The sequence below is a fragment of the Sipha flava genome, unplaced genomic scaffold, assembly GCF_003268045.1.
Source record: "Sipha flava isolate LNK unplaced genomic scaffold, YSA_version1 106_pilon_pilon, whole genome shotgun sequence".
NCBI lineage: Eukaryota > Metazoa > Arthropoda > Insecta > Hemiptera > Aphididae > Sipha > Sipha flava.
The window spans coordinates 973,978-992,826 of record NW_020271721.1 but is presented as its reverse complement, the minus strand read 5'-3'; the positions used below and the strand labels follow the sequence as shown (position 1 = coordinate 992,826).

At 33.9% G+C, this 18,849-nt stretch overlaps 1 protein-coding gene and 1 non-coding gene across 3 annotated transcripts in view; both read left to right on the top strand.

The window, feature by feature from the left end:
- LOC112684887 overlaps positions 1 to 18,849 on the top strand; it is a 59,302-nt gene that overhangs the window by 18,760 nt on the left and 21,693 nt on the right. Inside the window, exons 2-3 of one of the 2 annotated variants that reach the window (XM_025556620.1) lie at positions 5,274 to 5,351; positions 13,805 to 13,844. In XM_025556620.1, the coding sequence (XP_025412405.1) occupies positions 5,289 to 5,351; positions 13,805 to 13,844 (103 nt within the window). In that variant the 5' untranslated portion in view covers positions 5,274 to 5,288. Of the gene's footprint in view, positions 1 to 5,273; positions 5,352 to 13,804; positions 13,845 to 18,849 lie in introns of those variants that run through there. The other variant, XM_025556611.1, reaches the window with a different exon arrangement.
- On the top strand, positions 13,640 to 13,711 carry Trnae-uuc. Its single transcript has one exon. It is a non-coding gene; the product is annotated as a tRNA-Glu (tRNA).

The window sequence follows — 18,849 nt, the reverse complement described above, 5'->3', positions numbered from 1 at the left end:
TTAGCTTTTGAAACGTTTCAAATGGTCTTTATACGTAATTACATTGTATCTTAGGTACGAAAAGTTCGATGAAGATGCTCGAAGTAAAATATTAAATAGGTAATGATTTTTCTTAAAATGGTTACAAGAAAAATTGAGTGAAATGTATTCTCGCTATCGTTAATATCTCATTTAGTAAAGTGAGTTGACGATGAAGTTTAAAGTCTCTAGAACAGGGGTCCGCAATCTTTTTATCATCGAGTACCATCAGACACTTATATAATCAATACGCGTACCACTTTAATTCTAAAACTTAATTAGGAGTCAACATTTTTTCAACGTATATTTTTATTATTCATACATTTATTAAAATTCTTTATTATTTGAAATTTATGAAAGCTAAAAGAATCTCAATTTTTAGTTAAATCTTAATATTTAAATTACAATTATATTTTTTAAATTTAATGTGATATTTGTTGTTGTTTATTTTGTACAAGCAACTCAATGTCATCGATATTTATGAAATTAGATAATATCAAATGAACTAAACTAAATAATACCGAATGCAAATAGTAATAAAAATAATAATTCCAAAACATTTCTTCGCGTACCACCTACGAGCCTCCCGCGTACCACGGGTTGGGAACCCCTGCTCTAGATCAGTGGTCGTCAACCGGTGGTTAGAGAGAAAACTCAGATGGTCCGCAGAAAAATTTAAACGTCACTCACAGAATCTTTTTGTCGTTATTTCCCCAAAAAAATAGAACCCTAGACATGATGTTATGTGGATAATAGATCCATTCGCAGCAAACAATCAAAATAACAAGTCAAATACGACCGAAAAAAAAATAAAATACCTCATCGATTTATTTAACGGTATTTATGTAAAAAGCTATTTCAAGCTAAAAGTGGTCCGCAGAGTTTTGAGCATGTATTTAGAGGGTCCGTGAGGCCCGAAAGGTTGGCGACCGCTGCTCTAGACGATCGCATTTCGATCCGTTGCCCTCCCGCGATGCGATTCGAACGATCGCGGTACGCGGTTCCTTTGCACGCGAACACATTGAGATTTTCCACGGTTTCCAAGCGCTTTTTCGACGACGTGTTACGTTTACGGGACGCGGCCGCGCGATACCGCGTACACAGACGTAATGCCATATAATCACGGATCGCATTTCATCCGTGCGCCACGGTGTATGATCAGATCTATGAAAATATGTTCGATCGATTCGTGTACCAGACGCGAGCAACACGTTACGCACGCAAGGCAGCCGGCCACCATAGGCGGAGTGGACGAAAATCTCGTTTCCGTATACGAATACGAGCACTTAATTTCCGTGTGTTTAAAATAAAAAAAAAAAAACCCAGCCCGGTTTTGGAATGTTGTTTATTAAGTTGCGACCAGGCACCGTTGTTCGTCCTACATTCTTTCGCCCATCTTTCATGTGACCACGCTGTATGCGTTTCGTTGCCGGGTAAGCGAACACGGTTACCTCTACCGCCGGTCCGCCGCACCGCAGTCGACGTTAAGTCTGAGCCAATCGATTGCGCATAATAATCGTCATAGCCCACCGGCAACGGAACGTTTATTCCCGCAACTCGACGAGGACGATTTCCCGACGACGGACGTCCAACAATTACTAACCAAATGTACAATATTGTACGTCGTCGATATACGTTTCTGCGGCGTACACGCCCGTCCGCCGTAACGAATATCTGATCATTTTTTTTTTTTTTTTTTCACCGTACAGGAGTAGCGCATTCGTTTCGTTGAGCGTTTGGACCCGTTTTTATTTTATTTTCTTTTTTTTTTCTTTTATTTCATTTAAGTAGGTAAAATATAATAATAGTAATAATAATAATAATAATAATAATAATACACTCGTATGTAAGAAATACAAAGTGCGTTTATACACGTTATACGTTTTTACTCGCACGCACACTGTACACAGGAGTAAAATATTTCAAAAATATTATTCAAATGAGCGTGTATGTTAAACGATCTCGACTTATAATACTTCCAAACATTTTTCTACTGTTAATTATTTCGTTCCAATTTACGCTCCGCAGCCTCATTAGTTTTAATACTGGTACAATACACTCGAATTCGATAACACAACTCTTTATATAATGCAGGTATAGGTAATGTAACCAACTGCTTTCGCGGAGTTTTTATCATTATTTTACAGCAGATATTCGTGTAAAATATTATAGTTTCAGATTTAGGTCAACGTTAAATTAAAGTTGGACGACAATAAATGGGATAATAAAAATTTAATGAACCAGAATCGTTCTTAAGTCATTAATTTTCGTGATAACTGCCATGGAGTAAATAATAATATAAACATAATTTTAAAAATTATTGCGTTATCATTATTAAGCATACAGTCATTATATGTGAACTTAGACTAATATGTACATTTTAGATTATAGATTTTAGAATTATATTGGATTTTTAGTGAGATAGCGAATCCTTTCTTGAAGATAACGTGCACTTTGAAATCTTATACCGTGAAGTATGAATAAATAACTTGACATAGGCCTCGTTGGTAACCTTCTCAAACTGTACATTAATTACTCGAATTAATATATCGAACCTTGATAATATTCTTTCGGTCTCTTTTGTACTCGAATTACTCTCACCACAATCGAGCGAGTCACAAGGTATACAAGTGCGTGTTTGATGCATGTATTGTTATTTAAATAACTACCTGAAATAAATACGTCTGATCGTTCACCATAGGCATTACACAATTAACTGCAAGTATTTCACCGATGATTTCACGGCGAGTTAAATGCTCATCTTGGTACGTTCAAGTCGACTTTTCGTCACACTCGTCGACGAAATAAATTATAACTGCGATGGTTTTGCATAATATGTACACACACATATAAGATTCCCAACTGCATAGTTTTAGTTTTCGGGGTAAAAAAAACATTTTTACATGATACACCTCTATCGGCTCTATCAATTTTGAAATGTAATACAGACCGTACCATAAATAGGTCATTTTTTCGGAATGTTTCAAATCGTTTCAATACATTTTCAGAGAACTGTATAAAACATTACAAAACCCAATAATTGCGGTTACTGGTTTGTGACCAGTGTCTACTCGGTAAAAAAAAAATCGCATAAGTGTTTGTTTCTTCAATATTTATATCATTCCGTTAAAAATGTTTTTTAGTATTTATTATCGTTGTATTCATTTATAAGAAAATGGTACATGTAAATTAATATGAATGGACGGTTTTCAATATTACACAGTGATGAAACAAACATCTATTGGTGTTTCTTAAAAACACAATTTTTCCAAAATTAGGTTGTGCAAAATCGACTCGTTTTGACGTTATATTATTTTATCGTTTATAATAACCGTGCCGTGCAAAATAAAAATCTACCTACATGTTTTCAGACTAATAGTTCCTCCGTTCGCATTTTAAACATAAATTTTATTTATCTACATAAATTCATTACGTAAATTATGCACACATTTTACCATAGGGCGGTTCATACGGGTTTCCATAACTGCAAGCCAGTTCAACAGCAATTCACCTTGTTCCGCAATACGAACGTTTTCAGTAGAATTGGAAAATACGAGAATATTTAATTGCGTATATAATTTTTTTTTTTTTTTTACTACGCAATAAAATAAATTTGACAAAAGTGATATTAACAGCGCGCGGCTTGTACTATGATAATCAATTGATCCACGCGTTTTCTTCGCGTCCTTTCCGCCTCTTCGACCTCCGCCATATAGCGGATTGAACAGCCCGGGAACGGCACTGCGTACATACACGTAGAAATTGTTGAAATAATTCAATATTTCTCTCCGTATATCGAAGCGCACTGATATATAACTACAACGATTTTCGGAGCCCAAAAAACGTATATATACATAGGCATTTAAGCAAGTTACATAAAACTACTTTTAACTCCCACGACGAATCACATGAGATGTATACCACAAACTGTCCTACTAAAACACTGTTACTAGAAACGCATATAAGTATATATATATATGTCGTTCTGTTGATAGTATCATGCCGTAACGTACAAATGCATAGCGTTGGCCAATTCCGTTCTATAGACGAGTAAAATGTCACACCCTAGTGACCTTTAAATGATACTGATACTACAATGTCATTTTACTCCATACAGGTGCGGGCCAGGCTGAAAACGATGAAAGTGGGTTAGGTAACTAACGTTTTAAAAGGTCTAAATCGCCGTGTGATAAGTATCTGATAGATGTATACTTTTAACCATAATAAATCGTAATATACAGAGTTTGACCCAGATCATTCGCAATTCTTCGAATGTGGTTTCGGCTGCAGTTTGATTATACAATTGGCATTAAAATCATTGGCATTATTTGAAGGAAACGTACCGGAATGGTCACAGCGAATATTTTTGAATTAAAACATTTTGATTACTGTATTTTTTTTTTTATTATGATACATCATTGAGCGTGGGAAAAGGGCGTACCTTGGATATTTAGTGTATTGAACACTTTATATTATTCGGAAAAATGTATGGGTTGCATACATATGCAGCTCACGTTGTACCGTAATGTCCTATGAAATACATTTCGAATAACCAAATTGATGATTACGTTTTCAATATGCGTTTGTACTATTTATAAAAAATTAAAATAGTATGCTTAAAATCATAAAACAATCATAATAATACGCTCATTACAAAATACAAAAAACAATAAAACCAACCTCAATAACGTGCTATAACCTAGTCATAGTTAAAATCACATGAATACGGTGATTAATTCAATAATTGTATGTAATAAAACAATTCATGGTCTTGAGATTGTTATACCTCTCACGGTTCTATAGTAATTTTATAACAGGATATTTTTTTATTTAAAATTTAAGGCGCCTGATAATATATACATATGTAATTTCGTGCAATACATGTACTGAGAGATTATGATGAATTTTTAGTGAACTGGTTGATTTGATATAGAATGTAATAAAAAAAATGTACTTTAAACACCGTGATGTATAAAATATTTAAATTATATGAACCACGTAAAACATTAGTTCTGGCACTCTCTTTCAAAAAATCTATTTATATTAAAAAAAAAAAAAAATTATTTCAAAGTGTCGAAATAACTATAAATTATAATTTGTTCGTTGATAGTATTGTGTAATATCGTTACAATACGGTGGTGTGTCTGATTACTCTAAATGAGCTCATAAAATTCACAAAAACAAAAATAACCAACTGTATTTATTTATGACTATTTGATTTATACAACATTTAACATTGTTCTATTTTGTTACAGATTCATCTTGCTGGCATGAGGATAAAAATATATACGGCCATTTTCCTGGTCGTCACTCTTCCATACGTGTTGTCTCAGGTACATTAAACTATAGTAACCAACTATGCATAGATACTCATTAGTCATTATATACTTATTATAATAAACTCGTTATAATATTATTAACATCCGGACACAAAATTTGTACTGCGTTACGTCAACGAACATTATTATTGTTCCTGTTACCTAAGGATACGTCTATAATAAAACAGCTTCGTTGACAATTTTATTATTCAGCCTATTCAATATTATAATGTATAATATAATCTGCAGTCTCCATTGCGGCTCGTGGTTACGTTAAGACGTTCACTTCAAATTAAGCATAATGATGTAACACTTTTTTGTACTCTTTATTCTTACCTTTTATTATAAGACTAGAAATGGAATGAATCAAAAGATTCTAGGGGGAAAGTGTTTGTAGGATTCTTAATGAGTCTATTCCCTACTTCCAAAAACATAAATTTATCTTAAAAGTTTAAAAATTGTCTTCAAACAAACGAGTCGCATTTATTTTAAAAATAACCTTCGTGTAAACTATTACAACTTTCAGTAAACATACTTCAAAATTCAAATGCATACATTATAAGCGATATTTTGCTAATATTTTAAATTCATAATATCGATTGGGATTATGATCACTGCATTACTAAATAATTATTCATCAAACAGCGCCGTATAAAAAGTAGGAAGTGTCGCGTAATGCAGTCTCTCCGGTTTACTAATTAGAAAGGTTTCAGTATACATAGTAACATTTATGAGCGTCATGTTGTGTTGTATATATATAAATTTGGTCAGACACAGGACATACTGTACAGGGGTATAATAACCTTGTGAATGAATCGTGTCAAAAATAGTTGACCGCCCCTAATTTCGTTGTTATTTCAAGAACCTTGAGAAAAAATTAATTGTTTTTACTATCCTTAACCCAATAATAAAAAAAATAACAACAGCAATAAAAATATCGATATTTCGTTAACACATGTCGAGACGCGTATACCACTGGAATAACTTTCGACGTCTTACGGAATAAATGTGCGAGTGCACATATATTTCCGTGTACCATTAATCAGTCTCTTGCAGTTATGCCTTTATTTAACGTACGATATACTATACATTCATACCTATATACCCACTGTGAAAGTGGCACGGCTACATCACGACGGAATAATGTCTATAAGAACACCTTTATAATACGTTTCTTAACGGAATTGACTGTCGTGTATGTGCTCTGACAACATTATATGTACATAAATGCGTGTGTGTGTGTGTGTGCGCCCTCCGGAGGCAATCTGCATAATTGATGCAGCCGCGTATGTTTGCGATTAATTTTTTTCTCCTTCGCATACCTTCCGCGCCACACGTGCACACAAACGTCCAGTAAAGTTACGTCATTATTGTTATATTAGAACCGTTTAAGCATTTTAAATAATCGATTTGACGATACAAATACAAACACAACGTACACGGGGCGGAATATAATATAATATATTTGTACACGTGCGATCGTTACGACCGTATATAACGTTGAATAATACGATGTATGTATAATATAACGTGTACACTATTATAATATAGCATATTATGTGCTCGGGTGTGTATTGGTTCTATATTAGCATATATCAGAGGCATCCAAACTTTTTTCGGCCACGATCTACTAAAAATATACTTCACCTTTGAAGATCGACTTTCTTGGAAAATTTTTTTTTTATTATTAAATAATTATAATTATTAAGAAATATAACTTGCTTAAAGTGTATATAAACATACATAAAATATTATAAACTAATTACTAATTACTAAAAATAATATAATATACAGATAAAACTTATCGACAATTTGTTCATAATCGCCACGATTAATTTTCGTGTACGTGGCCTAAAAATAAATTCTAACATGATCGACTCTGAAATCGTCCGCGATCGATCGTTTGGCCGCCCCTGGCATATAATAATATTAATAACATGAATAAAATTGATCCGAAACGTGTGTAAGTAATACACTTGTATACTTCTCAACAAATCGTTCTTCTTCCACACCCCGTAGTGCTGCAATAAACGGTTAAACATTATACAACGTTATAAATAATATTATGATTTAACGACTCTAATATGTTTCAATGACATAATACATAAGTACAGTGAAAATGAGGCGTTAAGGATAGATTTTTCTTCATTTATTAGTAAGCGCATAACTCGGGAAGAATGTCTACTGTTATATTTTAAATATTTTTCATTTTATTCATTACCTAGGACTATATTTCCATCGGAAATACGTATCGACAAGCCATTGAGTATTAATTCATAATATAAAAAATATTGAAAGTTTCGTATTATTGACAAACGTTGGTAATCTATGAACATGTTCCTAATATTATGCCGCTGCAACTGCAACGTCGAGATTTTTGTATTTTTTACATACACGCATGCGTAATGCGTTAGTTTATTCGAATGTAAATATTTTATTTATTAATTATTCCGATTAATATTTTCAACCGTAAGAAGTAAGTATAGTAAAGCGCAGTTATTTTCCAAAAAATTATTATTTGACCAGCACACGTAACAGACAAGCAATTCTCGGGTTACTCATGTATCTACGAATGGCTAACCATCTAATTTTTTTTCTAAATCTAAATTGCTGATAGCATTATATAACCTAAAAACATGAAATAATAACTCGTTGAAATATTTTTCCGATAAACGTGATTTTTGTCTAAATTATAAAAATAAAAATTGTTCTTCGAGACAAAAAGTTATCTATATACTATTATACAAGACTTCGATGATTGGATTTTTTTTCATCACATTATACTCGAGCGTTGAATTTGTTTTGTAAACCTCTACCCTTTGAATTTATTATACTGAATGTTTAATAAAAAAAAAAAAAAAAACAACGAGCACGATATTGCATAATGTAACAAGTGATGATGTATTAATAATATAATGGTGACAATACATGACTCGTTAATTACATGGACGCTTATTGAATTTTTTCTTTTTATTCCGCTAGAATTAATGGCTAAACAAATAGCCCCCCCGATCAATACAATAATAATGCAACGGTATGAAAATAGTTACGAGTAAAATGTATTAAAGCGTAGTACATATCTTCATTTTTCTAAAGGCGTAAAATGTATTATTTCCAATAAAAATATAGTCATAAATTGTAGTATAGACAATTGAGACAATGAACGGCATTAAAGTTGTGTTGCGTGTAGACTCCCATAACTAATTCTGCAATGTTATATATTTTACTCGTATAGTACAAATCACAATAGTATCTTTCTTACATGTGAACCACCTTTTTATGTTGTCCTTGACTATTTGACCCCGTCGGCGAATGCGATGCAGTTGTTTTAAGAATATCATGTTTTTGGATTTTCAAATAAATACCACCGAAGGGAAAAAAGTGAACTGCTTAAAATATGTTTTTGTACTACATTTTTATATAATGATATGTGTTTCGAGTGCAGGTCCAGCAATTAAAAAAAACAATGATTTATACTTTCTATCAGTTTTTAAATCTATCTAACTTTATCTTAAAATTTAAACTATACGAATCAAAAATAAACAACCTTCAGACAACAAAATAGTGTAATTCTGTAGTAAATTATTAATATTGATATTTCTAGATTTAAAATTATTACTCACTAATTTATGTGTTTACTTATATTCCATATTCGAGTGTACTATGGTGCAAAACCGTTAGTAGTCTCATTACTGTGGTTAAGATATTATGGGCGATTGTAAATTCCACCGATTTACAGGTAATCGATTTTAGGGTTGGGTTTATAACATGTAAATTCCACTGATAATTTTTTTTTTATCTGAAAAAAAATGTAAATTCCACCGGTACGTACTTTTTACCTGATAACACCTAAACTCCTTTGAAGACACACATCCAAATAACTTTACAAAAGCTCGATTAGATATTAAATCATTCGCTAAAATTAAATTAAACAGCATTAATGAACCTAATAACCTTAGAAGTTCACAATCAAAATCACGCCAAAAATATTTAAACACCATAATTTTGGCATTCAAAGAAAACAATATTACCATTATGCAATTCGTCAAAGCTGCATCTAAACATTACCCAACCAAATTTTAAATTTTAAATTATTGTATCTAATTACACTAAATATATTATAATAAATCTATGTCCATATAAATTATGTAATCTTAATCAGATTGGCTTTGGATTAAAATTTTACCAACATAATGTTACTTTTATTTCAAGTAAAAAAAAACATATCAATGGAATTTACATTTTTTTTAAGACAAATAAAAACGTAACGGTAGAATTTACATGAATAAAGGTCTAAAAAGGTAGCAATCGATGGAATTTACATGCGCCCGATATTATACTTATCTAATATGTTACATAAAAGTTTAAATAATACAGGTTTATTTGATAATATTTAAACTTCTTCAATAAAAATCTACAATAAAATCTAAACAAATTTACTGTTAGACAACTATTATTTAATTTTTTTTTTTTTTTAATCCAATACATAGAAAAAAATTAAGTGGACTTATTACTACACATTATAATTTTCTCGTCTTACACGATAATTCTGTTAAAAATAATTGTGTTAAATGTATTTTTATTTTATATAGCGTTTGTGCATATAGAATTTATAATAATTGTACGTTTCCGTAAGACCGTATTTGGCGCGTGAATTTCCGAGTTTCTAATGGCCTTAATGATTTTATAAAATAAAATAAAAAATACAAGCAGACAAATTTAATAGTTCTATAGTTTTCTTACAATTAAAAAAAACCCCCACAAATAAATGTATACGATACATATTTTTTTTACGACTGACATGATTAAACATAATTGTTAATTGTTTAATTCGTCTGAAAAATTTTAATTTTTTTTTGTAATTAGTTCAAGGTTTTTATTTATACATAACTATATATTTTATTCGTATCTAACTGTACATATGCATTATCTTGAACCTTTAATGAGTTTAATTCGTAATTGAAATTGAATATTTAATTTTGAAATTCAGTAAAATAATTCATATTTGATATTAATTTGTACTTTACAGCGATAATACCACGTGTATAGCACATGTTTTTCTTGTGAACTGAAAATATACTTATGAAATTTGGTAATATATAAAGAAAGATTTCGTGTTAAGTAGTTGAACATTATACTCTTCTTATACAATAATAATTCTAATCAGTTTGAACACGATAAAATATATTATACACGTATAAGTTCATAAATTAACTTTTCTCTATGTGTTCGTTTTAAACAGGTATAATAAAATGTGCGGCTGTTTTATTTATTATGACACTCGATTTCTTTTCGTTTTTATTTATGATTGTACATGATGTATTGTTGATATATTATAGTACCATTGCTTTTTGTTTAATATTTTTTTTTCCGGGGATCATATGAATTATTATTTTCATTTTCACCCCGTAATTCTCAACATTGAAAAAACCAATTATCTATAATGGCTACTGTGAACATTTTATTTTTAACATCACATATGGACTGCAGTTTGACGTTTGAATCCCATCAAACGAAATATTGTTATATATACCATATTTAATGTCGTAAGTACAAAATTATAAAGCACTTCTCGAAAACATATGAAACTCAAAAAACGTGTAATATTTATGTATTGCAAAGTATCGGAGTACTATTTTTTCAGAAATTCATCAATCGTACCTGCGTTGTAACATACTTACCATATCATTCCGTCGTGTACGTATATAAAGCGGTTACAATCAATTATCACCATGTACCTAGTTGTTTAAACACTCGCGAATGCCCGCATTTCGCATTAGTTATAGTCCGTTATGCACATGTATATATTATTATAATGTTGCCCATGCCTACTAATTCCACGCCGGTTCCGTGGATAATATTTACGCACTATTTAGGCCGCTATACCAATCTCGCGTATACGAATGCGAATGCGGCTATAAAACGGTCAGTTATGGAGAGTTAAACAGTTTCATGTTAGAACATCATCCTGGATGCCCAGCGCGCGATTTAACCTACTTAAATTTTTTTTATATACCCGTATTTCGAGAACTATTTCGACTAAATAGTAACAATGAAAATGTATCGCGAAATATCAGATGATGTATAACAATAATATCATGTGTAGGTACGCACAAATAAGTAGTAGCTATAATAGGCCTGTGGCTTGCGCCCGTTTATACGATTTCGCGATTTCGATAAAAACGTATCTGACCTAGTATTAACACACGTATGTATACTTATATTTATGCGTACACGCAGTGCAAATCGGTCTAGTGAAAATATGTCAACAAAACGAGAAGCGTTTCTGATCCCATTAACAATTCGTGATGATAATACTAGGGTCAAATCGAAAATAAGACAGGTCAGCAATTTTAACGTAATATGCAGAGCCTGGTGAATTGGCATGTATTATATATGTGTATAGGTACACTTTAACGTAAATATCATCTCGATATGAACTAAATTATAGCAAACTAACACTATTACAGTATAGGAACTAAGGACCAATATAATATAATAACACTATTGTAACGAAACCATGCGAAATATTATAAGTATACAATATAATAACAGTTCGCCTATACTGCTGCACCCCGTCATTATTCGGAATACAAAAGCAAGGTGCCAGTGTTTATTTCAGACCTTCTGTTACCAGAGGTAATTACCTTCTATTATCGTACATTTTCGGGGGGAGGAGGTACGGTATGCCATAAGAGTAAATAATTAATAAATAATGACATTTTTTTGGGGGGGTATATATTTTTCTTCGGAGGTAATATCCTACCCCCTCTCGTTCACCACCCTGAAATAAACTCTGCGTGGTACTGTAGATAATTTATAATACCTTTATAGGCATTGTACCAAAAAAATAAAAAAAATACGTAACGTAATTATTTTACCTATACACTCACACTCCCACTGCTTTATTTAGGTGATGGTACTTAGGTAATAATTACAAATTTTAATTACCTAACCTAACCTAATCTCGAGTATAACATATTGACATCTAATTTATATTTATTGCTCTCACAATGGGTTTTCAATAAATCCAATACCCATTCATCCTGCATGATGTGATAGGTACCTGTATAATACCTACAACGTATATAATGGAATTTTTGATTTCCTTTGTAAGCGATCAATCATACACAGGATTATTCTGAAAACACTACGCACAACTAAAGTGTTAACTAATTACATAGGTACTTAATATGAACTATACTAGCTATATTATAGATGGGCTAAATAATATGTATTATATAGATAGGTTTTGCTGTAGGCTGGAGACAAGATTAATTATATATCCTAGAAGTGTTTGATCCAAACGATTTATGACTTTTAAATTTGTATGTAATTAACCGTTGTTTCATACACGCGTTCCCCATACAGGATAATATAGTCATATATACATAATATATCAACAATTTGATTACATTGAATCCTTACAGTTGTAATAATGAATAAAATGATACCCAAATGTTTTCTTTTTACGTAATTAATTATGAAACGAACACTGACAAGTGACAACGCTCTCAAGCCTATATACCTATATATTAACTAATCAAGTCGATTATACCTAAGTACCAATTACTATAATTACGTGTTGTATCACATTAGATGTCCTAATTATATGTCCTATTAGGTAAGACATTTTTACATTAATATATTAGATGATAAAGATTAAAAATGAAATTCATAAGATTAATTTCAAATATCTATCTGAATTTATTAGTAAGTTAAGGCAGGTAGGTATCGACTTATATATACCAAAATTATAAACAATATATAATACTAGTTGTTATAGCTTATATATTTTATAGGTTGAACTAGATTATATTTAATTATTAAACATGACGTGATAACAAAAGAGTTTATTAATTATTGAATTTAATGACTATCCGAAAACAATACAATACAATTAATAGATTTAGATAGGTACCTATTCGAATAAATTCAGAGTTACGTATAATATTAGGTGTACAACATTTTAAATTTCTGATTTTTCTTTGGTGGTATCGCAGATTACATTAAAGTTTCATGTACCTAATCTGTGGTGGTATCATACTCATAAAATATAACCGCAATTGTAAATTTTATATTAGCCGTTCATTAATTGTGAAAAATCGAATTTGGTTTAGTTACGTATTCGTATTTTCAATAAATATAACATTTAACACATCATAATAATTGTACTATTTAATTTTTTATTAACTTAATGAAATATCCTTATCATTATTAATTATAATATAAACATATTAAAAATTAGACTAAACCAAGTGTGTTTGGTTTAAATTAAATTGTTTTTCTTCATCTTACAACAATCCGGTATGGTCTAGTGGCTAGGATACCTGGCTTTCACCCAGGAGGCTCGGGTTCGATTCCCGGTACCGGAATAAAATTTTTGCGAATTTATTTTTCATATAATTACATTATTGTATGTATTTAGTATTATTTTATTTACACGTGTCTGTATTTTTTGTTTACAGATCCAAACTCCCGGAACTGGACTGTTTTCCTGTCCATCAGGTAAGATTTACATTTTTGTAAGTTCAAAAGTCCTTGCGCGTAGTGATACCAGTGTACACGAGCTAATATTACGAGAATGGTAACACCACCCGTGTTGCTCTTTTTTTGGTTGCAAAGTTCCGAAGTCGCTTAAATTTGTTCTCAAGACTCAGATCATTACGTAATCATTACGCTTTCCATGGCACTTTATTTCATACAGTATCTTTGTACAAGCGTAATATTATAATGTTTTTTGAAACTGCATTATTACAGTGTCGATTTTACGTTAGTGTTGTCAATACTATTATGGAACGCGATCATTATCGCGTCCAACGAAAACTAACATTTTAATCGGTTCGTGAATTTTCATCCTTTCACGCGTAGCCCGTTTCGGGTGTACGATATTATTTTCACACGTTGTATAACACGCGTTTTCAATCGAAATAATTATACGCGTAATGATTTCAATAGCCTCGTGTGCGAAACACTACACCCGCGCAACGTACTCTGGTGTATATTGTACAATAGAATCGGACGTGCGCAATGTTACGCGAACACATGCTAGTGGTATTATACGTTTTGATGAATATTTTAAAACGGCATATTTTCCCTCTAAAAAAAAAAAAAAAAAATAACCGGATCCAGCCCGGAACCGTTGATCGTATATCTGTGTATCGTTTCATAATCCCTACGCGGGAGCTGAGGGAAGCGCGTTAAGAACCGATACGTTCGTTTCTCCGATGCTGCTCGTGTGCGCCTCGTACGTTATGACTTACGACTCCCCGCGTAATGCATCGTCATATTTTTTCACTTAAAATGGACTACGAGCATTTGCCCGCGGCGTCGGTTGATTGTTTTAGAACGCGTGTATCCTTGCTGCGTATGGTGTGTGTGTGTGTGTGTGTATACACATTCTCCGCAGCCTCGTACCGCAGACGGTATTTGTTTTGATCGATCGTTCCCGGGTACGTTTTCAATTTTAATAACCCACCCGGGCCCGTGTTAAAGAAACGCGTTTTTCGTTCCATTTCATTCTGCCGCGCTCTGCGGGGCCACACGTCTTTCGAACACCGCATACCGCGCGTTCGTGTCGGTCGTTTGACTCGCGCACGCAACCTGACCGTAGGCACCGCTTCAACGGAATGCAACTGCTGCGCTCACCACCGTTGCTGGTGCAACAACAACGCGTCTCGCCTGACGTGGTAACGTAACGCGTTCGGTTTAGAACACGGTTACCGCGGAGGGTTACGGCGCGTCGGATTTTATCATTAACGTTACCAATCAAAATGTTTTATGTTTTTTTTTTTTTTTTTTGTACGACGCGTAACTATTTTAAACGATACGGTGATCGCATTCGCAAACAGTGACCCGTGGCGAGTGCGGCGAAGGCGGGCAGCCACAGAAACCGAAACGTGTCCGACGACCCCGTCGCTGTAGACTATGCTATGCGGGCCACTCCGAGGGATACGTTCAGAACCTGTGCCTATGAACGGCCTGTTCACGTAGTCGGCAATCGTCAACAAATCGAGTAACATCGGTGTTGTAGAATTCCGTTGTAGAGAGTAGTCGGCAAATTTGTACGTTTATAACCCGCCCCCGTCAATGTTTGTTGGCGGTGGCCCTAGATACGCACCGGTCTCGTCCCGCGGAAATCTAGGGACACCGAGAACACGCGGAAGGAGAGGGACCGTGAGCGGACGGCGCACGAAAATAAAAGGGATCGCGGCGATCACGGGGTTCAAACCGAAATGTCGCCGTCTTCGATGGTCACCTTATGCCGTGCCCTCCTCTTGGATAAACGCAGTTGCGCTCACAATGGCCGGATACTCGTCCGTCGTCCGTGTGCCCGTTCTTCTCGACTGACCGTAAAAATATTCGCTGCCGCCGCTACCCGGTTGTGTAACCCTGAGCCCGACGCGTGCTGTATACAGACCGATCGAAAAATTTATACTTTTTCGTTCGTAAACCGCCAAACGGCATCGATCTCGCCGTCGACCGTTTGCGAACCGACGACCACTTCCTCGTGCCGAGATCATCGCGTGCGCAATACGGCAAATTGAACGCCGTAGATTTTTCATGCGGTCGTCGCAAGTCGGACGACTTCCTGATGGTTTTCCTACAGAGCACCGTGGTCATTTGTTGCGCGACCGTTTTCTCAACGCTTGTTGGACACGTGTTTCAGAGCAGGGGGACCCGTAGAAGTGATTTTTACCAATAATGATGTACTATGGTCAGTGCCGGTTTACCCAATAAGCGGAGTAGGCGTTCCCCTTAGGGCCTTACTCATTTAAGGGGACCTGTGAAAACGGAACATTATATTTTTTATTATTTAATAATACCTGTATTTTATTTACGAATTTACGGGAAAAAATTCATTATGAAGTATATATACATATTAAGTTGTGGATGTTATATGCTGTAATAATAATAAAATTATTTTGAAAAAAATAGAAATAATATGATAATTATGATAATTAATTTTTCTTGCAAATAAAAATATTCAATAAACATGATTTTATTTATTAATTATAGTTGGTTATTATTAAAACTGTTTACTTTAATTATTGGATAGTAATGTTAAAAATGCCTAGGGGCCCACAAATGTTTAATCTGGCATTGACTATGGTACATACCACATCGTTGCGCATTATCGTTTTGAAGAAGATTAATAATCGCCTCCCCTCAAAAACAATCAATTATTGCCGTGCGGTTGTAAAAATAATAATCCGTTTATTGGCCGTTGCCAACGATTCACGGTAGTGCTCAAGAACCACGGAAGCGGCGTCTTCAGTGCCCGCCGAACAGGGAACGGTTTGTCAAGATCCACGGGGACTAAACGTTTCGTCGAGGTTTACCGCTGGATTCGTACGACATGTAAATTATAGGATAATTATTCTTTTTCGATCTCTCCGTATAATAATCATACAAGTACATGCTTAAAAACGACGACCGCGATAGCGTAGCGTTTAGAAAACCCGGTTGCTCAACATAATATTGTAATACGTGATGTAAATTTAGTACTGCAAGACATTTTTTTTCCGTTCGGATCGTGTACGCGAAACATCACAATGGCGTTTAAATTTTCCTTGCTCAATTCCGATTACGTTTAACAATGACCATAACAAGTGTTCTCCGCCGCGTGCGTATACTTTTACCAATGTCATGGATTCGAATTGCTGCTCGGCATAATTTGTTCTACGTCTTCGCAGGAGTGGAAAACTTTAGTTGTTTATTTAATGGTCATTATTTTATTTATTTCTCATTAAAACGTTGAAGTATAAAAATTTTATGTTCTTTTTTTCATCCATCGAAATACGTTCTAAAATCGAAAAATTCATACCCTTACAATCCGTGACCCTGAAAAAAATTTAAGGACCCCTTACTTTACACATCATTTCTCGACCGGCACGGTGCCATCGCACTAAAACCGAAACTCATTACGTACACGTCGTGCGTAAACACGGGTACGTTATAGCTCGTGTTTTATTTATGCGTACTATTATTATTGGTTTTTTTTTTATTCCCGAACACGTGTTATAAACGAAATGTATTTTTAAACAATCACGCGCCCCATCAATACCCCGACGCGTTTACAACTGCACGTCGTACAATACCTCTCTCAGCGTAAGTCATCTGTATAAATATCCAGGTGTCTTGCAGAATCCATTGGTTCGCTCGCGATTGTGACTTTTCTTCGTAAGCGGAAAAAACCAATTGTTGTGTAATTATTGCGAACTTGAAGTACGATTAATGATAAATTAAATATAATTGATACACTTTTTCTGTATTTAGATCAAAATTAACAGGGAGTACTGATTTATGTATTAAGCGTTACACTGCGCACATATAACCATCCGCATCATTGATTTGAGAACAATTAATACATTCACTTGTACACGGCATACACTGCCGTGGGGTAACGGGAGAATATTATAGCGTTATTGTGAACACACTGTATATAGTGTATGCCGGAGTCGCATAAACGGAATATCACCGTGACCATAGTTTTTTTATTTTTTTATTTCTTGCCCCTCTCGTACGTGACCAACTGGTCGTCGCTAAAGCCACAAGGACCGTGTTATTTATAACATATATACTGTGTGGTACGGGTATGCATGACGAACACGCGCGTGTGTGTGTGTGTTCTTAATATTGTCATTGCATTTTTTTTTTCTTCGGATCGTCATCGCCTGTGCGTGAAGCCGCGCACATCGGTCCCATGCGACAAACCGCAAACCCTATGTGCAAAGGTACTATAGTACCGTATATTACCTATACCTATAGTACCGTATATGGTCAAATCGCGGTTAATCCGTAACACTACACATCTGTTGTACACTGCTCATTACAAGTATTCTTATATATTATGGCGTGTACAGGAGTCTTCCGAATTTTAAATAACTCTCGCAGAAGTAAAAAAACCACAACGAATACTTGTTTGCATAATATTTTTATTGAAAACATAATTTAAATTAGATGCCGTTTAGAGTTCAAAGTTCGAAAATATGATGATTTAAAATTAATCCCAGTAAGACGGTGTCCGGATACATTGCCATAAAATGACTCGTCCGACATTAACAAGTTGTTAATAAAACTGGGGTCGATAGAAGTTATTTTTATACGCCTAATCGAATCGGCAGTAATCGGCAGTTCGATGGTTTCAGCTTCTGTATGATTTACATTTACTAGACGTTGGAAAAGCCACGCGCAGTGTCTGCGTTCTGTTTCAAGAATTTACATCTAAGTATACAAACGGAGACACCGTTCTACCGACATTAATTGTATGACATGATATTTTTATCCTTAGGACTCCTAATGACCTATAATGTAGATTTTGCGGTGTTCATCGTGAAACCCACGTGATTAATTTTATACATTTATTTTTGTTATTCGTTGATAGAATTTTCCCATCCTTCTGGAATACCATGTGTCAGTGTCAGTCCGGTCCATCCGATGATTCTCGTCAATTGTACTATATTAACAGCCAATCGACTTTCCATCGGGTATTTGAACTAACCCACTAGTT